Source organism: Lepidochelys olivacea (assembly GCF_965140295.1).
Source record: "Lepidochelys olivacea isolate rLepOli2 genome assembly, chromosome: 5".
Lineage (NCBI taxonomy): Eukaryota > Metazoa > Chordata > Testudines > Cheloniidae > Lepidochelys > Lepidochelys olivacea.
This window is the reverse complement of record NC_140415.1, coordinates 35,750,165-35,776,106: the sequence shown is the minus strand read 5'-3', so window position 1 is coordinate 35,776,106 and position 25,942 is coordinate 35,750,165. Positions and strand designations below refer to the sequence as shown.

The 25,942-nt window shown below is 38.6% G+C and overlaps 1 protein-coding gene across 7 annotated transcripts in view; it reads right to left on the bottom strand.

Moving 5' to 3' along the window:
• DDX4 (DEAD-box helicase 4) overlaps positions 1–25,942 on the bottom strand; it is a 104,812-nt gene that overhangs the window by 6,794 nt on the left and 72,076 nt on the right. For all 7 annotated transcript variants that reach the window (XM_084629023.1, XM_084629019.1, XM_084629024.1 and 4 more), the window contains 8 exons: positions 21,350–21,502; positions 19,837–19,991; positions 17,771–17,900; positions 16,084–16,250; positions 15,252–15,397; positions 11,590–11,689; positions 3,920–4,190; positions 3,644–3,751 (listed from right to left, as the gene is read on the bottom strand). In XM_084629023.1, the coding sequence (XP_084485149.1) occupies positions 3,644–3,751; positions 3,920–4,190; positions 11,590–11,689; positions 15,252–15,397; positions 16,084–16,250; positions 17,771–17,900; positions 19,837–19,991; positions 21,350–21,502 (1,230 nt within the window). The remainder of the gene's footprint in view (positions 1–3,643; positions 3,752–3,919; positions 4,191–11,589; positions 11,690–15,251; positions 15,398–16,083; positions 16,251–17,770; positions 17,901–19,836; positions 19,992–21,349; positions 21,503–25,942) is intronic.

Here is a 25,942-nt window from a genome sequence, read left to right as displayed (position 1 = left end):
TGCCAGATTCACGGACGTTAGCATAACTCCATTCTGAATTTTGTCTTAATTGACTTGTCCTGTCTTTTGACCCATCTTCACCAACTTTTTAGAACTACGTTAGAATACAGAGCATGACCCTGGGCATCTCTTCTCTTGAGTCATAGGTTCCTGCCCCTAACTCTAGAAGAAGAAATCTTTCAGGATTGTTTGATCTTTCCATTCTTAAGAAATCAGGAAACAAGATGAAGAGAAGTAGAGGAATCTGAAGAAAGTGCTACACAGATACTATCTTCTGTATCCACCTATTTGAAGTTGACAGGAACCAAGTGTTTGAGAAAGGAGACATCCTGGCTCCTCAGGCTTTTTCTGGATGAAGATCTGGTTGTGGAAGTAGGGAATCTGATCTGTACGCAGGTTTTATTGCACATCATACTGTATGTAATTTTATTTATTTATATATATATATATATACACATATATACACACACACACTTTATTATATATATAGTTTTATATATAAATAAAACTAGGAAAGCTGCTAAGGGGAACATCCCTAAAAGATATCAGACCTTCCACTGGAGAACAAAGAGTATCCTGTAACTTTTCCGTTAGAAGTGATTGGACCGGGAGTTTGAGAGGATCTTTGGACTTACCTCTTATGAGATCTTGTTCAGTGTGGTTTGTTGAGTCCCAAGAGATAAAGAGGACTGGACCCCATCCCTATAGAAGCATCACCAAGGGCATCTCAGGAGATGTGGGGTGACAGGGAGGTCCAAAAGTCCATGATCAGAGCTATGGAAGAGCTCCTTTTCTGTGGCTCCTGAGGTGCTCTCCAATCAGCTGTTATTACTGTTTATTTTCCTTTTTTGGCCTGCCAAGCCACGATCAGGGAATGAGCAGATGTAAGCAGGGCACAAAAAGTGAGCTCATTTGGTCAAAAAACAATAATAATAAAAAAATCCAGGAAATTTTGGTCCCATAAGAAAGAAAATGGGGGGCAGGAGGGTGATGGATTTTGGCCATTGCTGCCCCAAAGTTATGCTATGGAAATGACAAAAATAATGGATGAGGTGGGAACATTGACACACTACTTTGTTCGCATAGCTGGACACAGAAAATCTAATGGAAGGGTGAAATGAAAGGTGGCCAAGCCCTGAGTCTCACGGACAAGTCTGAACTGCCCCCAGAATGCACAGGAAGACAGGTATAGCCCAAATGTCTTGAAACCAGAAGTGATGTCGGGATCCAGAATATGTTCTGCAACAACTTTTTAGCATGATCATGGAATTATTTTGCTCCCATCAATATCATGTCTGGATAAGCAGCACAGACAATGTGCTCACTTCTACATATAAGCTCAGACTGGTGAACAAGTGAGCCATACCAAAGCAGCTCAATGAAACTCACCATGCACCTCCTTCATGGAAGGCAGATGCAACACTTCCACGAATGTAGGTGCTTCTGCTTCTAGATTAGTAGCTTCAGTAAAGCTAAGTGTCAAAGAGCAAGGGAATGAGAGAAAAATTAGGGGGCAAAATAAAAAAGCAATGAGGACACTAGGCAAAAGTAGGAGATTGAAACAAAGAATGACTCCCCCCCCCCCCCCAACACCCAGTCAGAAACACACAAAAGTTGCCTCGAGAAAGGCAAATTCACACTTCTTGATATCATGGAAGCAATTGGAAAACTTGATGGTCTCCTCCGAAGGCAGAAAAATCAACAAAAAGAGCCTCTAAAATGGGAACAATTTTTGGATGTCGATTCATTGCCATTAACTCAAAAAAATTAATCACAATTAAAAAAATTAATCGTGATCAATCGCAGTTTTAATGGCACTGTTAAACAATAGAATACCAATTGAAATTAAATATTTTTGGATGTTTATCTACATTTTCAAATATATTGATTTCAATTACAACAGAATATAAAGTGTACAGTTCTCACTATATTATTTATTACAAATATTTGCACTGTACAAATGATAAAAAATAGTATTTTGCAATTTACCTCAGAAGTACCGTAGTGCTCTCTCTCTATTGTGAAAGTACAACTTATAAATGTAGATTTGTTACATAACTGCACTCAAAAATAAACCAATGTAAAACTTTAGAGCTTACAAGTCCACTCAGTCCTACTTCTTATTCAGTCAATCGCTAGAACAAACAAGTTTGTTTACATTTATGGGAGATAATGCTACCAGCTTCTTATTTACAATGTCACACAAAAGTGAGAACAGACATGGCACTTTTGTAGCCAGCACTGCAAGGTATTTACATGCCAGATATGGTGAATATTTGCATGCCCCTTCATGCTTCAGCCACCATTCCAGAGGACATGCTTCCATGCTGTTGACGCTGATTAAAAAATAATGTGTTTATTAAATTTGTGACTGACCTCCTTGGGGGAGAGTTGTATGTCTCTTGCTCTGTGTTTTACCTGCATTATGCTATACATTTCATGTTACAGCAGTCTCGGATGATGACCCAGCACACTGTTCATTTTAACAACACTTTCACTGAAGATTTGACAGAATGCAAAGAAGGTATTAATGTGAGATTTCTAAAGATAACTATAGCACTTGACCCAAGGTTTAAGAATCTGAAGTGCCTTCCAAAATCTGAGAAGGACAAGGTGTGGAGAATGCTTTCAGAAGTCTTAAAAGAGTGACACTCCGATGCAGAAACTACAGAACCTGAACCACCAAAAATCAACCTTCTGCTGGTGACATCGGACTCAGACAAAAATGAACACTCGTCGGTCCGATCTGCTTTGGATCGTTATCGAGCAGAACCCGTCATCAGCATGGAAGCATGTCCTTTGGAATGGTGGTTGAAGCACAAAGGAAATACAAATATTTAGCGCATCTGGCACATAAATATCTTGCAATGCCAGCGACAACAGTGCCACGCGAATGCCTGTTATTACTTTCAGGTGACACTGGAAACAAGAAGCGGGCAGCATTATCTCCTGAAAAAGTAAACAACCTTGTTTATCTGAGCAATTGGCTGACCAAGAAGTAGGTCTGAGTGGACTTGTAGGCTCTAAAGTTTGATTATTTTATTTTTGAATGCAGTTTTTTGTGCACAGTTATACATTTGTAAGTTAAACTTTCATGATAAAGAGACTGCACTACAGTACTTTTATTAAGTGAATTGAAAAATACTATTTTATTTTTACAGTGCAAATATTCATAATAAAAAATAGAAAGTTAGCACTCTGCACTTCGTATTCTATGTTGAAACTGAAATCAATATATTTGAAAGTATGGAAAATATCCAAAAATGTTTAAGTAAATGGTCTTCTATTAAAGTGTGATTAATTGCGCGATTAATTTCACTTGACAGCCCTAGTATTAATGTTTACGTCACAAAATTGTTCTTGAAGAAACCTCCCCTTCCAAATACAGAATTTAAGTTCAGCCTCTTTTTGGCAACTCCTGAGAACCGGCTGTAATACAGATGTCTGTCTCCCTTCACTTTCTCTCACCTCTGAATTCTACACACATTGATAACATTTCTTATTTCAAGAGCCATCTTGACCAGACTGTCCTAGCCACTCAAACGACAATATTAAAGAACACATAAAAGCCATTTTACACATGGACCTAGGTTATAAACATTTTCCAAAACCAACAATTCCATTTCTTTGTTCCAAAACTTACCTTTCGAGTATCAACAGACGCAAAGATATTTCCTCTTGGATTGCTAAAGCCAGTTCCGTGAGCACTAAACGCAATTTCTTCCAGCCATGATGGAACTTCCTGCTGAGCCTACAGAAGAAAAATTGCTAGTTTAAATTCTGACTCGATTGCCAAATTACATATTAAGAGTTTTTCAAGTGCATCACAGGACTGATGGCTAGTCCATCCACTAAAATTAAGTCTTAATAGTATATGAAATGAGAACATATTTAAGTTTGAAAAAACTGGGCAACATACATCTGAAAGCACTTTAAGCAGAGGTTGGGCTATGTGGCTGTCTGAAACAGAATCAAAGAAAGTAATGGCTTTTCCAATGTTCCCACAGCGTCCAGTTCGCCCAATCCGGTGAACATATTCATCAATAGTGGAAGGAAGATCAAAATTAATAACATGTTGAACATTTTCAATATCCAGGCCTCTTGCTGCTACTGAAGTAGCAACAAGAACAGGACATTTTCCAGAGCGAAAGTCCCCAAGAGCCTCTTCTCGCTCTCTCTGTTCCCGATCACTGCAAATAAAGAAAGCATTGGTTAGAATACAGATTTTTCTCTAAAGGCCAGTGAAACACAAGATTAAGATACTGCAAGTCAAAGATCAACAAGCTATGGATAGTAAGAGACATGGGCAATACTGGTATTTAAGAATAAAGAATGCTTCAAATTTTATAAAACCAAACTGGCAACATTTCACTGAGAAGTAAAACTATTAAAATATACAGCAGGGATGCTTAACTTGCACCTCTAGAGATACATTCAGCTCTGCATGCTGTTTTGATAATATCTCCTCACTTCTGGCCTGGGAGTGCAGTGATCATAGAAGCACTCTTGCAAAATGGCAAGGGGACACAAATGCGGTGGGTGGAAGGAAGGGTCTAAAGTAAACAGCCAGAAAAGAGGTGTGAAGGAGAAAATACGAGATGCTGGAAATTGCAAATCAGTTTTGTGGTTTGAGACACAAACGTCAGATATGTTTCTATGTTCGTACTAAAGTTGCTTCAATATACATTTGCAATATTATGCTGCATCAGTGTACTGTGGTGATAAACAGGTTTACCTAAGACTACAGATATCTAGTCAAGCATCAGTCTATCAACACACTATTTCTTCCAATCATAGCCAAAACAATTTCTGCCAGCTCCTTGTTACCAGAGCCCTAAGAGAGGATGCCATGGATTCCCAGCTGAATGCCCCCTCTTGACCACTCACTACACTGCAGTGAAGGAAACCATCTGCTCAGTCCTTGGGTGTTTTATGCTTCCAGAGGCTGAATGGAGCCCAGCTACTGCCCCAAGTCTTGGGGCCTATGCACATTTAGGGCACAGACCCTTTGTCTAGAAAACCTAATGAGAGATGGAATCTGCTGTCCAGCTGCTTAGCCCCTGGGCTCAGAGCTGACCCTTCAGACACCACCATAGTTTCAACATACCCTCAGATCTCCACCCCAATGTGTGAGCCTTTTGGATTACAGTTTAACACTCTCAGGAGGCCCTTTGTAACTGTAAGCACACTACACAAGATTCTCAACACCACTGCTCTTTCAGTTAAGAGAGCACAGATAAGTTAGAAGATAATTATCCTAGATGCCCCTCACAAGGTCATCCCTCCCTTCAGAGTCCTCGTGAGCACCACGTGTTCAGGAACGTAGGCAGGCTGCCCTGCCTCATCGGGTCTCTACAAATTGGGCTGCTACTCCATCTTGCACTGGAGAAAAATGTCCCCCTGAACAGATCAGTTCCTCCCTTTTGGGTTTATTTATTTATTTTATAACCATGCAGGCGCCTCTGTCAAGAGACTCCATCAGGTGACCAGTGCACCTACTAGGTGACTTCATTGCTACAATATTTATATTCCAATTGATTTATTAATTTTATAATACTAATCTATTTATTGCTACAGTGACCTGCCCAGAGTTCAGATTTGAAAGAATGGTTTGCCCAGAACAGCAGCCATCTGTCATTTAGATGGACAGTCAAAGTTTAATTACTGTTAGGCTTTTGTCTTGGAATTTCAATCCAGCATGGAAGCAATAGCACAAGAGACATGACAACTAGCCCCACATTCAAAATGGAGTTTGCAGCTTGGTAAAGATACAAAGAGAGCCAATCTCAGACAGAGTTAATAAATTGTCACAGGGAGATACGCAGACATTTCCCTGCAGATCCCAGAAGCAGGTACAACTGTTAGTCGGAGGCAAGTGAATGGTGCAGGACTCACCCTTAACCTCTTGACCTTCTACAGCTAAAATTTTTGGCATCTTGATTGACACAGTAACTATTTATATATGTTAGGCCCAAGGAATAGGGTTTATATTTGCATTTCTTTTTTGTCCAAATCAAAGAACAGGAAGTGGTTAGATAAACACAAAAATAGATGTGGAAATAAGATAGGAGGGCAAAACTGAACTAAAAGGAATAAAGCAGAACAATTAAGGGAGAAGGTAAGTTAAAAAGAGTTACTGGAGGGCAGATCTTCCTGCCAAAGATGGCAATGGCTTAATTTATAATGGCTAATTAACTTGTAACTTGGCCATTTTAGATGTTTATTCTAATGTTATAAAATGATTTCTAAGCTCCGGGTGTTGTAGATCTGGAAGAACTTGTGCTGATGTCCTCTGGCATTGGTATCATGCAGACTCTTCCAGCTGTAGTTCACCCACAGATGTGGGCATCTTCTGTTCTCATTTATATGGGTGTAAACTAAACATGACCCCTTTGAAGCCAATAATTTCCACAAGTATTAAATTAGAGCAAAATTTGACCTAGAGTCTGTGTGCATGCCTTCTTTGAATCTGTGGAGGGGAAAGGAGAATACGGCACAGATTTCTGAACAGCCCAGATGTCCTAATGTATATTACTCTTTGTTTATTTCCAGAGAGTCTCTCTTTTTTCTGTGTCCAGATAGAGAGCAGAAAGATGGAAGATCTCTACGCTGGGTTCTACAGTAAACTGCATTGCTCCTCAGGATGAATTCTTCTATTGCCTTACATATTAAAAAATGCAATATGGTGATTCTGTAAATAAGCATCATGAAACTCGTGGCCCGCATTATAACCCTTTATCCCCTGCCACTACTATGAAATCTTTTTTTCAAGATTTGTACCCAAGATTGGTAGTTTCTGAATTCTGTAAATCACTTTTCTGTTTCTAAATTTGTGAACAGTGATGAGAATACTACAGATTAGATAGCACAGATTAAAATAGGGTTGGGCATTTGATTTACCCAAAAATAATTGTGTGACCAGTCAAATATTGGTCAAATATTTTGTAACACTAATTTATTAGCTCAGTAACAAAAAAGAGGAAGACTTTACGATCTTCAATAGGCTCAGCTTTAGATACTTATGCCTAATTACAAAAAACAAGTTAATTAACAAGTTGTTTTAACTTTGAAAAAATGTAGCACACAATGAAATGAAGTTCTTAAAAAAAACTTTTTAGCAATTTAAGTTAGCATTAAAATGTGAATGTTATTCGAGACTGAACAGTTACAAATGAAAAGAAATTAATCAGAAATAGAACAAACAGTAGCTATATAAAAAAATTAATTGTAAATGCACTTATGCTAGGTAGGCAGCAGGCCACCTTTTCAAACCACTCAATAGCCATGCACTTTGTGTGTGTATTTGGGTCAGAAGTTTAATGACTGAACCCTCCTCTCTCCCCCCCACCTCCCTTCTAAGTTAATTTCAGTATGTTTGTCTAGTCAGTTTAGACTGTAAGCTTTCAAGGCAGGAAACGCATCTTTAAACGTGTTGAATATCGTTTGTATACCACAATGTACAATGATGGCCTGGCTTACAAGTAAAGGCATACACAGAGTGTTCGTTCTAGGAGATTCCTGCCAGTTAAGATGCTCAATTTTCGATTAAGTTCACCTTCTTTCCAAAATGTGGCATTACCATGTAGTAAAGAGAGTGTTCAAGACATTTAAGCAGGTTTGCTAACAGATGGGGCCACAATGCAATAAAAAAGGTAGGCCACTACCTACAATAGGACATTCTTGCAGGAATAGTTGTCCATGGTCAAACAGGCATTCAAACCAACTGCCTTGCCAAGCCTAGATTAGAAGCACCTTCCTTTCATACTTGATCTGTGTTCTAAGGCTGCTTTAAAAGAGGTTCCTGCTTTTTTGCTTTAAGATTTCTTGTTGGTTATACTGCAAGGCTGCTCCAGACCCATGGGAACTCATCAGATCATTCTTGAAGGGAGTCTGAACATCTGTGTTGGATTTTACTGAACTTAAAACCGGACAGGCCCTCCTTCTCCTGAGATCTGTCTTAAGAGTCTGAAGATTTGGCATATTTATGCAGCTTAGACTTCTGTTTTCTAGACTTGTATTTTGTCTTCAAGGAATTCTTTGTCCCCAGAGATAAACAAATTAGCTATCAATAAAACAGAAGTTCTAAAACTGCTATGAATAATTCCTAAAAAGGCACGAACTTTTGACCAAAAATGTATGCAATAGGTCCTAAGAGAGTCACTATTCCTGAGAATTCTATCTTTAAATGCTGGGAAAGATACTAACCCTCGAAGAGTCCACAGACATAGCTACTCATGAGAGAACTTTAACACTGAGTGGGGAGTTAACAGAGATATTAGGACATTGAAAATTTAGGAAAGAAGAATGTGGGAATCAGGAAAAAATAAAAAGGAGATAAAGGTAACGCATGTAACTATATTTGGTACTTCACTGTTTCCTCCACAATCCAAACCACTGCTCCCAACTTCATTTTTATTTGTTTGGCTACAAGTCTAGTTATCTGAGCTTTCTGGCTCTGTAACCCACCAATATGAATTTGACTCAGGCTGCTACTTCCTGAAAGTACTCCTGAGAAAATTCTGCACCACTGTGTACATGCAGAATTCATATGCCCCACAGATTATTTTTTCTCTGCAGAAAATACGTTCGCCTGGGAAGGTACTGCAGTTACACTTTTCATCCACCAGGGGCTGCTGTGGTGCCAGAACAGAAGGCAGCCAACTCATCTGCCACAGCAGACAGCCATAGAAAGGGAGAGGAGAGACTGCACTCCTCACAGTGCCCTGCCCATGGGGGCAGGTGAGGAGACATGGGATATGGGGGGAGCGGGACAGAGGGGCACACAGGGCTGCTAGGGGGTCACAGCATTGATCCAGGGGCTGAACAGAAGTGATGGTGCAGCGACACATGGGGACACAAGGAGATGGGGTGGCTGAGTAGGGTTTACAGGGACACAGAGGGAGAGGGGCAGATGTGCCTGACTGAATGGGAGAGGCTAGAGATCAGCCAAAGTCTGCATGGGGAATACTCCCCAACTTCCTAACAATGCCGCCCCCCCGAGCACAGACTTTCTTTCCCATACTTCTCCTACCCCCACCCGACAAACCCTTCACGTTCACTCTCAGGCTCCTTCCCAGCAATTACTTCCTTCTCCCTCAGCTCCTCCATTACGCTTGACTCCCCCAAGCTTTTGCATGGCTTTGAGGGGTACAGGAAATACATTTCTGTATTGTAATTTAAATGAATCATTACTCAAAATTCTGTATTAATATACCTAGTAAGGGATTTATTTGTCAAAAAACATTTTCTGAATCTTTTGTTGTCTGTACTGTTATAAACATACTTGGCTGACAGGTATTTTAAAATAAATCATCAAAATAATTTAAAACTGTGTGATTACATTGTGTTATTTTGACATATATGCAGAATTTTGCAGAATTCTAAAGTACTGTTCACAGAACTTAATTTTTTGTTGCAGAATTCCCCCAAAGTACTGAAAGGTAGTCAGACTCATAAGAGGAGTTTCTGAGGACCTGTAAAATTAGCTGGCTCTCACTCCAGGCCCTGGGGGGACATCGCTCTGCATTGAAAATGTCACCATCATAACTGACAATCTTGACAGAAGCCAACGATTAAATATGTAATATGACTACATTACCCTTTCATATTTGGAGCTAAGTGAGCTAAGTATATTTGGAGCAGTAACTTTCCCCTTTATTTCTCATGCTGTAGAGGACCTCTAAGCAGGCCAAAACATTTAGCTACAGAGCCAGAAAATAAGACCCAAATCCCATGAGCTTCCAAAAACAGGGAAATGAAGATAAAGAAGAAAAGCCAGAAATCACAGCAGCAAAATGCAAATGGAAAAATCACATATTGCTCTCACTTTCTCATGTATTCCTGCTCCACCTCCTTGCCAGGTGTTTTTACTTAAAATGAGAAGTGAATGCTAGTGTTGGAAAAGCCAACTCCAGATGCTTGTGCTCCCTCTCTATGTGCTTTCACTGCACGATCTGAATTAAAGCACACCACACAGGGAAGCTGTGAAGTTATCCATGTTTCCTCCACTGTGAGACACATCTGACTTGGTATGGTCTGTAGGCTTTAATTTGACCAGTTCTGATTTCCTGCTTTCTGCAGATAAACAGGACTTCAGTCTGAAGGACTGAGTCTGGTACCTTTCAAGAATTTTAAATTCAATTTAAGTCAATATATTGAAGGCAGCCAAAGCAATTTGGCCAAATAAAGTGTTCTACAGTGTGACAGTTACAAAAGTTTATTTATAAAACCATATATTTTCATGATATAGTGTAAAAAGCTAATCAAACAAGCTATAATTCTGTCATTCAAGTTTCATTAAAAAGTCAACATAATTTTATCAGTCTATAAAATTATATTTATATAGTGAAAATGGCCTCAACATTATGGATTAGATGGACATTATGACCTCAACTACTGCAATGCACAAAGATGGGAAATCACTGTCTGAGGAGAGCACCCCACTGGTGCAGTATACGAGGAAAACCACTTTGTACATGTTATATGTACAATTATATGTAGATCGAGCCCTTCGTTTTCACTTTTTTTATTTAATTTTTCCTGGGACTATATCAGTGTTTCTTACCACAAACAACAAAAACAGGTGAAAATCAGTGCAAAAAACTTATTAATTTTTCTGGGTAAATACTGGGGTTTATTTTGGTGACCGGAAAGACGGGGATTAATTCAAGTAGGTTAATGTTGTGAATTCCATTCATCAATGTTGTTTGCTGCAGAACTAAAACCCGACTCAAAACACTCCACCTATGAGTTTAAGAAAACAACATCTCTCTAATACCCAAATAAAACTTTTCATTTGAATAAACAGCTTACTGTTGTAGCTTAGAACTATTAGTCTATAAATATTTAAATTTAATAAATTGGGCCACACCATTTGCAACATGTACATTCAACTTCAAAAGTTTACAAAAAAACAAAAACAGGAGCAAAGGATGAATACTTCCTTGTGCTCTGAAATGTATTCTGATTCAGATTTTTGTTTTCTTCCCATTTTAGTGCATGAAATTTTTAAATCGTTATCTGTTAACAGCTTGAAATGTGTACATGATAGGTGTGAGATTCATCAGTACATTCAGATCCGCACGCACTTCAGATCTGACATGCGTGCCTGTTTGTTTATTGTGTATCTTCTCGACTAATACATAGCCTTATTTCAACAGGCAGCATTGCATATACGCAGACTGAAGTATTATCGTAATACATACATCTCATGCAATGTATTGTATTTTCCTAAAAAAGATTTATATATTTGAATGATACAAAAAGAGGGGGAAAAAAGGAATACTTTTTTTTACAACCCCAGAACGTTTTGGTAAAAATCAGTTTAAACTGAAAATGAAGAGGCTTATATGTACACTTTATCGCAGGGAAACAACTGAAAAATATTTAGCCATTTAGCAGTGAGAACAGGATTCCCTCCACTCCCATCTCTTACATTGCCCAATAAGCACTCAGAATCAGAATCCTGGTTCCAAGTGTTTTAGTCCAATAATGGTTTTTGCCCATGACAAATGAGTTTTACAGAAGAGGTCATTTTTAATTTAAATAAAATATAGCAGACCAAAATAATTTATTCAGTAAAATACTTACCCATGAATACTGGTGGTTGGTATTTTTTCTTGACAAAGAAAGGTTGCAATGAAGTCTGCTTTTTTCTTTGTTTCCACAAACACCATAGTTCGCTCATCTCCTGCAACAGATTAAAGACACAATCTGGCAAAGGGGGGACATTACAAACTTCCTACATCTCAAAAGCACTAATGTGTTTTTATCATTTCTACCATAAACATATTGCCATAATTTAAATAGATTCAGAGTTTAAGACCACAAGGAACCAGTCTGATCATCTTGCTTCACCTCCTACACAATAGGCTACAGAATTTCACCCACTAGTTTCTGTATCAAGCACTTACCCTTTGGGGTAAAACATTTGCCAACTCCCTACGCCTCATGATCCAACCTCTGCAGCTTCTTTCCTATCACCCTAAAAACTCTGCTCACTAATAGCAAGAGTAATAATTAGGGCTGTCAATTAATCGTAACTAACTCACTCGATTAACTCAAATTAATTGCGATTCATTGAGGTTTTAATCGCACTGTTAACCAATAGAATACCAACTGAAATTTATTAAACATTTTGGATGTTTTTCTACATTTTCATATATATTGTATTCTGTGCTGCAATTGAAATCAAAGTGTATATTATTTATTACAAATATTTGCACTGTAAAAATGATAAAAGAAATAGTATTTTTCAGTTCACCTCATAAGTACTGCAGTGCAATCTCTTTGTGCAAGTGCAATTTACAAATGTAGTTTGCACTCAAAAACAAAACAATGTAAAACTTCAGTGCCCACAAGTCCACTCAGTGCTGCTACTTGTTCAGCCAATCATTAAGACAAACAAGTTTGTTCACATTTACAGGAGATAATGCTGCCCTCTTCTTATTTACAATGTCACCAGAAAGTGAGAACAAGCATTTGCCTGGCACTTTTGTAGACAGCACTGCCAAGTATTTACGTGCCAGATATGCTAAACATTCATATGTCCCTTCATGCTTCAGCCACCATTCCAGAGAACATGCTTTCATGACGATGACGCTTGTTAAAAAAACAAAGCGTTAATTAAATTTGTGACTGAACGCAAAGAAGGTACCAATATGAGATTTCTGAAGACAGCTACAGCACTCGACCCAAGGTTTAAGAATCTGAAGTGCCTTCCAGAATCAGAGGGATGAGGTGTGGGGCATGCTTTCAGAAGTCTTAAAAGAGCAACACTGCAATGCAGAAACTACAGAACCCAAACCACCAAAAAAAGAAAATCAACCTTCTGCTGGTTTTAGAGTAGCAGCTGTCTTAGTCTGTATCCACAAAAAAAGGAGGACTTGTGGTATCTTAGAGGCTAACAAATTTATTTGAGCATAAGCTTTCATGAACTACAGCTCACTTCATCGGATGCATTCAGTAGAAAATACAGTGAGTAGATTTTATATACACAGAGAACATGATACAATGGGTGTTACCATACACACTGTAACGTATCAGGTAAGGTGAGCTGTTACCAGCAGGAGAGCAGGAAGGAGAAAATCTTTTGTAGTGATAATCAAAGTGGGCCATTTCCAGCACTTGACAAGAACATCTGAGGAACAATTGGGGAGGGGGGAGATAAACATGGGGAAACAGTTTCACTTTGTGTAATGACCCATCCACTCCCAGTCTTTATTCAAGCCTAAGTTAATGGTATCCATTTTGCAAATTAATTCCAATTCAGCAGTCTCTCGTTGGAGTCTGTTTTTTAAGTTTTTTTGTTGAAGAATTGCCACTTTTAGATCTGTAATCAAGTGACCAAAGAGATTAAAGTGTTCTCTGACTTGTTTTTGAATGTTATAATTCTTGAAGTCTGATTTATGTCCATTTATTCCTTTACATAGAGACTGTCCAGTTTGGCCAATGTACATGGTTGTACAATATACCTTCTGCTGGTGGCATCTGACTCAGATAATGAAAATGAACATGAGTTGGCCCGCACTGCTTTGGATCATGATCAAGCAGAACCCATCATCAGCATTGAAGCATGTCCTCTGGAATGGTGGTTGAAGCACAAGGGAAATATGAATCTTTAGCACATCTGGCACGTTAATATCTTGCGACACCGGCTACAACAGTGCCATGAGAACACCTGTTCTCACTTTTAGGTGACACTGTAAACAAGAAGCAGGCAGCATTATCTCCTGCAAATGTAAATAAAAACTTGTTTGTTTGAGCGATTGGCTGAACAAGGAGGAGGACTGAGTGGGGTTGCAGTGTCTAAAATTTTATATTGTGTTCAAAAATAAAACAGTTACAAATGTAGAATTATGTACAAAAGTAAGTTCAATTTTCCTGATAAAGAGATTGCATTACAGTACTTGTATTAGGTGAATTGAAAAATACTATTTCTGTTTGTTTGGTTTTTTTTACAGTGCAAATACTTGTAATCAAAAATAAATATAAAGTGAGCATTGTACACTTTATATTGTGTTGTAACTGAAATCAATATATTTGAAAATGTAAAAAAATCCAAAAATAGTTAAATAAATGGTATTCTGTTATTGTTTAATTGCGCGATAAATCACAATTCATTTTTTAATCGCTTGACAGCCCTAGTAATAATGGAGGTATGCTATTCTCTGGCACTAGAAGTACAACCCACCTAGTTTTTGAAACCTTTCTGAAGGGTTATTACTGAGCTTATTTTAAAATAAACTACATGCAAAAACTTATTCTCAAAGCAAGATCAGGATTATTAAAAAAAACCACATTCAAATACTATTATTCTGGTGGGTGGAGGTGAGTTCTGTGGAGTACCGAAACGGTCAATTGATCTAGCTGATTTTGTCTGTCCATCCAGCCATGATGGCCTTCACAGATGAACAAAAGAAGAGTCATGTATATAGTCAAAAGAAGTCAGAGCTGAATACTAGAACACGTCATTAGTTAACACACTTGACACCAGCAGGACAACAGTACCTCCCCACTTCTCCAAAAAGATTTAATAGGATGTGTGTTGAGGCCTAGTAAGAATTTATTACATTTACAAGATACAGAACACATTTAATAATGTAGTATGAAGTATCACATAACTGAACAACACCTATCAATTCTATAAAATCAATTTTGTGATAGAGGTATTGGATTATACCTGTACTTTGCATTTCTGTGAGCGGACCAATGGTCTGTGAACAGAGATGTTCTTGCTTCAGATAGCTTTCCCAACCAATTGGCAGAAACCTTCGGTGCCTTTTTCCCCAACTAACAACTTGCCCTCACTAACTAGTGGTCAATATTCCCCCACAGAATTCCAGTTCCAAATAATAAACTAAAATTGGACCAGGGTAGAAAGTAAGTCTCGCAGGTGGAATTGTAGAGTTCCTTCACAGAAATGACCACAAATCCTTATTTTTGCTCTGCGGGGTGCCAGCAACCTGGGAAACTATTTTTCGTCTAGCAGTACCCAAAACTAGTGGATTATCTATAGAACACCTATATACAACATAAACATGTTTAAAACAAAATTACTTACATTAGGAAATTTGCTAAAGAAAGAAAATACTCTACTGAAATGGATACTGTCTTTTACTATATAACAGTACAGTGCCTAGAAAAGTGGGGTCCTAGACCTGGCTGAGTAGCAGAATCAAGCGCTAAAATAAATTCCTATTAACTTGATTTTCTCTGGAAAAGACAATTAAAAAGCTAACAAAGAAAGTTACTTATGCTTTGCAGAATTTCAACCAGTTTTTCTCTCTTGGAATATTGGGAAACTTGAAGAATGGTCTGTTGAACATCACTACAGGCTCCACCCACTTGTCCAACAGCAACAAATAAATATTCAGGTTTCAAAAATTCTCCAGCCAGCCTTTAAAAAGAACAAGGTTTACATTATTATAGTGGTACCTGATTTGTATTGTGCTAATAAGTAGTTTAAGTAAGTTGCATAAAGCTTTTTATTATATATAAACCCAATCACCACAACACAGCAAAGGAATAGACTTTTAGACTTAAAAATTAGACCTTTCAGACCAAATTATATCCTGGGATATACAGTACTCCCATTAATGTTACAGGAATCCAGGGCAGAATTTTTGCCTTAAGTTTTTAAAATAATCAACACAATCTTTAATAAGAAAAATTTGAGAATGCAAAGCACTAACTGCTAATTGTAGGATTAGACGTCAGGATTCCTGAATCTCAGCAAGCTCAGCAGTTTAACAGTCCACCAGACCACACTGCTTCTCGCATAAGTCAGCATCTCCTCTGCTTACATGCCAAGGAGACACTGACCCATGCTGCAATAACTGAAGTTAACTCTTTTACATAGTGAACACAAACCACAGAAAATGAGTTCAACTTGGGGTCTTTTCAATAATAAACTTAATATCCTATAAAGTTTGTTAAATATTAGTGCTCAATTTTTTAAAACAGTATTAAGTAGCAACTTCAAACATTTTTATTTGATTGTCCATATAAGCGAAGTCTGATCACAGATCTTAAAAACACATTTTCTGCAACTACATTTCCAGCTTCACACAAATTATCACACACCTTTGAATTTCTTCCGGGAAAGTGGCACTAAACATTAGTGTTTGACGCCTGTCTTTTGATGGCATGCCTGGGCAAGAGATTAATTTCTTCATCTCTGGACCAAAACCCATATCGAGCATACGGTCGGCTTCATCTAACACCAAATATCTCACTTTACGCAGTCCAATCTTTAGTGGATTTTTAAATAAATACAATAAGAACGAAAACAGCTTTAAAATATTTCAGTAAAGATACATTCAAAACAGAACAGGCTAAAAACAAGAAACTTTTCTGCCAATACCATTTTCTGTGACTATCTGTAATAATGGTAAGGTATTCCTCTCCTCTCAGAAAGCAGGTCAGTCACATTTAAAATGCTTCCTGTTTTCCCCAGAATCACCTTATACCTGTTCATTTCTATCCAGTACACAACTTAAAGATCTTAACTTACTTTACCTCTGCACTATCTACTCTACAAAGTGTCAGGGAATTTCAGTACAAAAAATAATTTCTGATATAGTTCAACATAGTTAAAAAATTTAGTCTAGTTGGAACGCATCCATTTTGTCGTAACCAGACCTCTGACGTTTATTAGTGACAGGCGCCCAACACACCCTTTGTTCCCTGACATGACCCCTTGGTGTCACTAATGCAGACCTCCACCAAGTCACAGAACAAATTAGTGGCTACAGACAAAAGTTTATTTTGTGACTATTGTCACCAATCAGGAGTGAGATTCTGACCAGCTGTCCTAGGAAAACGGATGGAAAACCAACACCAGATGCTTCCTTGGTAGCAAGGAACACAATTCTCCAGGAGGCACTGAGATATCTTCACCTGCCCAGGGCCTTATTTACTGAGCATTACTTTAACACTTCACCATAGGTTTTGTGTTTTTTCTGCCAACATTCACCTAAGTGCAAATAATAGAGTCACAAACTTACAAACTGATTAATGGAAAAAATAAGTTGTTTCCAAATATGTTAATTTAATTCTTTTCATATTAAGAAAATAGTTCCACACAGACAATAAAAGCTGCTAATCCTAATACTAAGGATTTTACTACCAACAGAAGACTAAGCCAGTGTAAATCAGATGGAGATTTGCCCTGAAGAGAGAGACCACTAGGGAGACCTGAATTCATGTCCCTGCACCAAAGTTGTAATTTTCTGAAAATCAAAACAACAAATACGACTGAGCCCATAAGTAAACAAGATTGTCAATACCTTTCACTTCTGTAATCCTTTTCTTGCCATGTCATCTTCCAAACACTTACCTGTCTCCCTGGCTGGTATTATGTCAGACTCCAGTTCCTCAGGGCAAGAATACTGTCACAACTAGATGTCTTAAAGTGCTACATACATTTATGGTGTTACAAGAGTCCAAATATAAATCCTGCTAAGTGCTCTAAATATGCATCTATTTACAAACATATTTTACATTGGCTAGTTATACTACTGCAACAAGTTTAGCATTTTTTTCAAAAATGCTACCTAGTTAGGTCATGCAAATGGAATCACTGCAACCTCATTTGACTGCCAAATTCATCCATTCTAATCAATGGTGACAAGTTTGCAAATCTGTCTTTGCTTGCATCAAGTTAGACTGACTAGCACTGATCTGTAATAAATCTGGTGCAAACTGTTTTCAAGGAATTCAAGGTAAATTACACACTTAAATGTAATCGAAACTTTAGGTAAGATCTTACCTTTTCTTTTCCTATGATGTCCATAAGCCTTCCTGGGGTAGCACATAATATATTACAGCCTTGCTTTATCTGACGAATTGAATGACCTGTCTGCGTACCTCCATATATCACAACTGGCCTTATGCAAGTTCTATTAAATTGGCAAGAAATTGTGATTACGTAGTCACAAGTCAATTCTTCGTTACACACCTTCATTTATAAACCCTCCTCCCCCTCATCCCAGGAATTACTGTATTGGTTCATAGTTACAGCATTTAAAGCTTTTCCACAAACTGCTCAAGTCAGGAACTTAAATAATGGGTGACTGTGGTTGATGTTGAGAGAGGCAAGATTTTGTTTGATGATGTACTAGGACTAGCACAAACATTTAGTAATTCGGCATTCTCTCAGTTATTTGCTCATTAATCCTCCATACAATTACTATAGAGCTAAGACTAACAGCTACTATTTTTAGCATCCTGATGCCAGTCCTCTGTATTTTGTTTGAGGCTTTTGTAAATTTCATACATTACAGAATTAAAACATGATAGCTAAAAGGTCACATTCAAAGTCAGAAAATGCCAACGTTAATTTTTCTTGTACAACTTATCTTTCCCCTTTGTGCATAAATATCATGATGACTGTCTTGCATGGTTACATTACACCTTTTCCCACAGGATCTCTATCTCATGCAGTGGTTAAATCAGCAGTTCAATATCCATTTGCTACATTTTGGGCACTCGGTTCACCATGGGCTTGCACTTGCTTTCACTTACACCAGTGAGAACTGCGACTGAATCTGCTGACAGATTTACTCCAGGCCTACGCTATAATAATTGCGAGAAGAATTTACCCACAAAAACATAGATCCCATTCATTATGTCCTTGCTTTATTCAATATGCACCATCATCCCACAAGCTGAATGAGTAAGGCACTCTTTTACCCAGGACTCCTAAGTAACCTTGGAGCTGAAGTCCCACTGAATAAGTCACACATGCTTGAAAAATTGTACTCCCTTTGAACAACATCCAATATACAATCATTACAACTACTGTAACAAATACACACAAAGGACAGATTTAATGCTGGGCAAGCAACCTTAACTGAGGCACTGAGTGTCCATCGTAAGTGGTTTCCTTAAAAAGGACATAATAGTAACAAATTCTATAGTGTGGAACTTAAAAGCTACTGCACTTGAATGAGCTGTTTTGTACAAGATGAATCATTAATGAAGCAAAGGTAGTAAGTGCATCAAATGAGAGATTTGTTTAAAAAAAGGCATTTAAAATTCTATTTAACTGTTATGCACACGTATGTAGTGCCAACAGAACTTTGGAAGATTACACAATTAGAGTGGTTGTGTGAAACGTTTTTCCAGCTATTCCATTTGCCAAGGGATGGGCACAGATTTTTACGAAATCAAAAAACAAACAAAGACGCTTATCCAACCTCAGGGCTCAGTGCTGAATTTCTATCCCTCTCCTTTGAGGCAACAGAACTGCTGTAAAGAAACGACTGACAACTTTTTTTAAAAATAGCAGCAAGAGTGTTTTGCCTGAAAAGATTCAAACAAAAAACAACCCCCTAAAACACTCACCATTTTTGCTCAGACTTTCAATAAGATCTCTTTGAACCTTAATTTAGCGTCTATTAGTAATACTGAACTGTAGCTACTTTATTTTTATTGTCAAGATGAGTGAATGCCAAAAAAACCTTACCATAAATTATGAAAGCAAACTAGATTATTTCATTTTACTAACAAATTGGAACTCATTTCATAGGAAGCGTCGCTTTGTGCTTCTATAAACATTTGTCACAAATCACCTTACAAACTCTTTTTGCCCATTCTAACTTCTTATCCATATATTAAATGTCAACTAGACTACAAAAAACTTCTTTTGTGGCCTAAATTCAATTCCTTGCTCAAGTGAATGTAGACAAATTGAATTGGATGAAAAGTGTGGGTTTTTTTTTTTTTTGTTTTTTTTTTTAAGGAAATGCCATGGTAGCAATTCTTTGATTTTACAGTCATTAAATTAAGCCTCATACTTTTGCAATGTAGCCTGGTATTTTTTTAAAAGCTTACCCATATGAAAACTTTCTTGCTTCCAGAAAGATCTGGTTTATCAGTTCTCTAGTTGGGGCTACAATAATACATTCTGGTTCTTGCTGCTCTCTGAAGTGACTGGCAGTTACCCCATCTTTCATCATGTGAGCCAAAATTGGCAAAAGAAAAGCTGCCTGGAAAGCAAACATGAATGCTTTATTAGCATTGTGTTTAAAAGGTTTGTTTCAGGAGCATGAGCAATTTGTGAAGCAATGAAGTTAAAGAAAATAACTTTATTTGAAGATTGAAAAGTTATAATAAACCTAGCAAGTTCTACAGAAATTCAGAGACGGGAGGGCTGCAGGTACTCAGGAGTGCTATCTGGGGGGGAGGGGGCACACACAGATGGGAGCAGCCTGGAGCACGAGCTGGGGCTGGCAGGCTCCCTACCCGGCTTCTCAGAAATGGCAACATTTCCCTCCCTAAGCTCCTAACTTCATGTGCTGCCAGCTACACAGCTCCCATTGGCTGGGAACTGCGGGGTCAGTGCCTGCAGCTAGGAGTGAGGGAGCGACATATTGCCGCTTCCAGGGAGCCCCCCACAAGGTAAGCAGCATCCAGAGCCCTCATCCCCTCCCACGCCTGAAGCCCCAGATCTGAGCCTCCTCCCACACCCCAAACTCCTCCTGCTGCTGCTGAAGGGTGGTGGCCTGAGACTGGCACAGCAGTGGCCGGTGCTGAAGTCACTGCGGTCGTGGAAAATCACAGAATCCAGGACCTCCCTGACAAACTCTCAGCCTTACTTGTGAGGTATCCACTGAAAACTAAACTCACTGATCAATAATATTCTTGAAAGATGTATGCATGCAGTGGGTTATAAAGGAGTTATGGGACATATGCTGGAATGGTAACTAAAATGTGTTGAAGCCAGGCATGTCAGGGAAGTTAGTAAACAGACCTGCTGAGACAAAGGAATTCGTATTTGAGTCTTTGACCAGCCCAATCTTCAGCCAAAGACACCGAAAATCCATATTTCCATATAAGCAGAAACAGGACCATCAATACAGCATGGAAAGGAGATGGTAGGAACCTGAACAATTTGCATTTCAGCCAACACAAATGGGGGAAAAGAGAGCATGGAGCTTCCTTCACCACCAGGTTCCATGTCGCCTTCCTCACAGCTTAAAGTTCTTTGAGCAGCAGCAGTCAGAAGAATCCATTTCAAAGGTTTACTGGTCTATAAAGACAGTGGGTATGAACCTCAACTGAGAAGCAACTGAGTCAACTTATTGTATACAATATTACTATATTAATCAGTGTACAGAGTGAGGTCTTTTCTTAAAGCTAATGACACTGGTGATTCGTATCATTGTTAAATGTATGTATTAACACTACATAAGGAATTATGGATACTCATTGATATTAGGCTGTATAGTCTGCCCAGACAGGAGGGAATGTCATAGCTATCTACCTGTCTCCTGTGTAAATTAAGCATAGGAGAAATCAGAACCAATGGAAGCCCCCTTTATACAGATCTTTATACAGAACTTACCGTTTTTCCAGATCCTGTCTGGGCACATGCCATTAAATCTCTCCCTGCAAGTATAACAGGAATACTATACTTCTGCACTGGCGTAAGTTTCAAATATCCAGCTTTAGCAATGTTCTTGTTCAATGTTTGACAAAGATTAGCTTCTTCAAAAGTCTAGAAAAGAATCAAGAAAAAGTCTATACTGTTGTATATCACCATACTAAAATTATTCAAATTCAGAAGTTGAGAAATACTGATAGGAAGTGGTCTAGAAGCTTGAAACACCAGAACTACTCCACTGCTCCTCAGGATTCAGAACTTTTCATGTCTACGGCTACTTGAGCGTGTCCCATCACCTATTTAATTCCCCTCAACAATATCCTGCAACTGCTGCTGTGACCATTCCTTCATACGAGTGCCATTCAGAAAAAGTTAAAAGGATTGCCGGAGTAACATGGAGAGCTTCAATGATTGAACAAAAAGAAAAGGAGTACTTGTGGCACCTTAGAAACTAACCAATTTATTTGAGCACAAGCTTTCGTGAGCTACAGCTCACTTCATCAGATGAAGTGAGCTAGTGAGCTGTAGCTCACAAAAGCTTATGCTCAAATAAATTGGTTAGTCTCTAAGGTGCCACAAGTACTCCTTTTCTTTTTGCGAATACAGACTAACACGGCTGTTACTCTGAAACCAATGATTGAACAGTTAGGGATTGCAGGACAAGATTCAGATGCCATTTTGGTTCTCTGAATAGGTGGAAGCTCAACTGCCGTATCTGGCTTCAGAAATCTACAGACAGATCTGAAAGCAATTTCTTCGGATTGCAGCACTGTACTGAACTGACAGACTTCCCACAGTGCAAATTTCACTGCCCCACGTCCAAGTGAATTTATGCTGATTCTGCCTTTTGAATCTCATCAACATTCCCCAGACTGATAAGTTGCCTAGTTGCTCCAGAGTCCCTGAGATTGGCTTCTGTAGTGGAGTATCAAAGCAGTTTCTAGGACAACATACAGGAGCATAGAAATTTCCATACTGGATCAGTCCAGGGGTCCATCAAGTCCAACATCCTATCATCAACAGTAGCTAGCAAAAATATTTTAGGAAAGGTACAAGAAACTCTGAAGCAAGCAGTTATGGGATAACCTGGCTTCAGGGAAAGTTTCCTCCTACCTCATCCACCACCAATAGTCAGAAGCAGGCTTAAAACCTGAAGCATGATGGTTTATATTTCTTCAAAACCTTATTTAATATTTACAAAAATTCTGGATTATTCTGGTTATCCCCATCAATGTCTAATCCCTTTCTGAACCCTGCTAAGCTTTTGAAGCTCTTGGCCTCTAATTATCTTGTGGAAACAGTAGACCTGGTGTCTTAGCTGGTCTACAACCTTGTCTGTTCTAGACTTAAACAGCCCTTCACCATCAAGTGGAGTCTTACCTGCATTCTTGTTTTGAGAGGAAATCCTGACAAACATAGCCACAAGTGGTACTTCAAATTAATCACAGCTGCTACAATTCTAGAGGCCTCATCTGAAGCACTGAATGATGCTCTGACGGCATACTTAGCAACTGACTGACTGACTGACCTTCAGAAATAAAAGGTTTGGCTAGTCTTGTATTGTCTTTCAGCAGTGACTGGAGCACGCGCTGGTGCTGGGAGTTGGCGGGGCTGGCAGGCTCCCTATCCGGCTTCTCGGAAACGGCTACATGTCCCTCCCTAAGCTCCTAACTTCATGTGCTGCCAGCTCCACAGTTCCCATTGGCTGGGAACTGCAGGGTCAGTGCCTGCAGCTAGGAGCTAAGGGAGGGACTTACTGCCGCTTCCAGGGAGCATCCCACAAGGTAAGCAGCACCCAGAACCCTCATCCCCTCCCACGCCCGAACCCCCAGACCTGAGCCTCCTCCCACGCCCCAAACTCCTCCTGCTGCTGGAGGGGGGGGCGGCCTCTTTCTTCCATTTGCATATAATCACCTGACAGTTTACCATTCTAATGCCCAGACTGACAGAGGAGAACATATTCCTGCCTAAGTTTCTTATCTTCTCTATCAAAGTATTAGAGTGGATTTGAACTGCTTTAGCACTTTGAACTGCAGTCACATCACTACCAGTGAGACAAGAAGCAGCCAATATAACGGTAGTAATGAATGACTAACTACCCTGACATCTGTTGGAAAAGTAGTACAGCAAAACACAAAATTTCCAACCACCATTCCAAAAGGCGTGAGTCCATGCTGATGATGGGTTCTGCTTGATAACGATCCAAAGCAGAGCAGACCAACACCTGTTCATTTTCATCATCTGAATCAGGTGCCACCTGAAGAAGGTTGATTTTTTTTTTTGGTGGTTCGGGTTCTGTAGTTTCGCATCGGAGTGTTGCTGTTAAGACATCTGAAAGCATTCTCCACACCTTGTCCCTCTCAGATTTTGGAAGGCACTTCAGATTGTTAAATCTTGGGTCCAGTACTATATGAATCTTTAGAAATCTCACATTGGTACCTTCTTTGAGTTTTGTCAAACCTGTTGTGAAAGTGTTCTCTAAAATGAACATGTGCTGGGTCATCATCCGAGACTGCCATAACATGAAATATATGGCAGACAGTTGGTAAAACAGAACTGGAGACATACAAATCTCCCCCAAGAAGTTCAGTCACAAATTTAATTAACGCATCATTTTTTTAACGAGCATCATCAACATGGAAGCATGTCCTCCGGAAAGGTGACCAAAGAATGAGAGGGCATATGAATGTTTAGCATATGTGGAATGTAAATACCTTGCAATGCTGGCTCCAAAAGTGCCATGCGAATGTCTGTTCTCACTTTCAGGTGACATTGTAAATAAGAAGCAGTCAACAGTATCTCCCATAAATGTAAACAAACTTGTTTGTCTTAGCAATTGGCTGAACAAGAAGTAGGACTGAGTGGACTTGTAGGCTCTAAAGTTTTACATTGTTTTGCTTTTGAGTGCAGTTATGTAACAAAAAACTACATTTGTAAGTGACACTTTCACGATAAACAGACTGCACTACAGTACTTTATGAGGTGAACTGAAAAATACAATTTTTGTTTATCATTTTTACAGTGCAAATATTTGTAATAAAAATATAAAGTTAGCACTGTACACTTTGTATTCTGTGTTGTAATAGAAATCAATGGGTATTCTATTGTTTAACAATGCAATTAATTACAATTAATTTTTTTTAATCGCAGTAAATTTTTTTGAGTTAATCACGTGAGTTAACTGTGATTAATCAACAGCCCTAGTAGAAATGTATAACTTAAAAGGGGAGATATAATGGAATGCTAACCTGTATTATTATTGTTCAGTCACTAGGTGGTGTTGAGTGTAAAATACCTTTTAAAGCTAACCTCAGCCATACATGGGAAACCACTAAAGGATCTTATGAACACATCTGGTGTGTATAAGCAAGCTCTGAAGCCACTCCGTATCTGGCACAAAAGTACATGACTGGAAAGTTACTACTGTATGTCCGACATGAAGAATTAGGAAGAGCATGGGAAAAGTTCCATGAGATGCTCTCTCTTTTGGAGGCTTTCTTCCAGCAGATGCATCCTTATAAAGGGAGAGATTTCCTTGTTGGAATTGACTTTGAACTATCTAATAACTGCAGGGGAGGAAACTGAATAATACTGCTTAAGAAGAATGCAGGATAAACCCGTCACAATAAAAACAATTTTGAGTTTAAATAAATTTGGCATCTGACCCTTCTGCTGGCATAGCTACCTTTAACAAGTTTCATTTCTGACATGTTTGTATGGGAGCCCTATTTAAGGCTAAGCTGTTGTCCAACCTGCTTAAACAGTTGAAGCGTTTCTTGCAGAGGGCGCTCACACTACTAGTTTGTTAAATAAGGCAACTTTTCAGCAATATCGTCAAATCCAACTACAGACTAAAATGCCAGTTTTAATTTTAAAAGTGTGTTTAAACATTTATTGATAGTGAGGATTGTAACCTAGAACTCTCTTGTGGCTAGACTGAGCAAAATGGGTTCAATCGTTTTTCTTAACCTAGTGAAAAGATGCTCAGAGGAGTAGTTTACTAAATATATTTCTCCAAAACATCTTTTCATTTTTTTCAGCCCTTTTCAAGCTTCCCAGCATAGTTTATAATTTGGGTTATAAAAATATCTTCCCAGAACACCTGGACCTTAAAGTAGAAATTTTTTTTCTATAAGCAATTTTAAAATCAAATTCTTTATGCAATTATGAACTGCATGCAACATCAAAACCAGAAGAGAACAAGACTGTAATAAATACCAAACAAAATTGTTATGTAAGCGTTGCCACATTTATTGGCCGAAATATGAATTTTTAAAAAGTCAAGAGTTCCAGTGGTGTCACTTGGAGCTGTGCTGACTTATTTTAAAATAAACAATGTAAAATAAAATCAGATATATTAATTGGCTCCACTACAGGGAGTGGGGAAAAAAAACCACAGCAACGAATAGCTGTAAAGTTTTTGGCTAAAATGTGGTGAGCTGTACTACACTAGCAAGGTCTGGACCTGGCTCTCAGTTCTGTCTTTGGTATTCCTACATCACCCTCTGAAGTTTTATAGTTTTCTTTCTTTCAACTTAACATACACCTGTGACA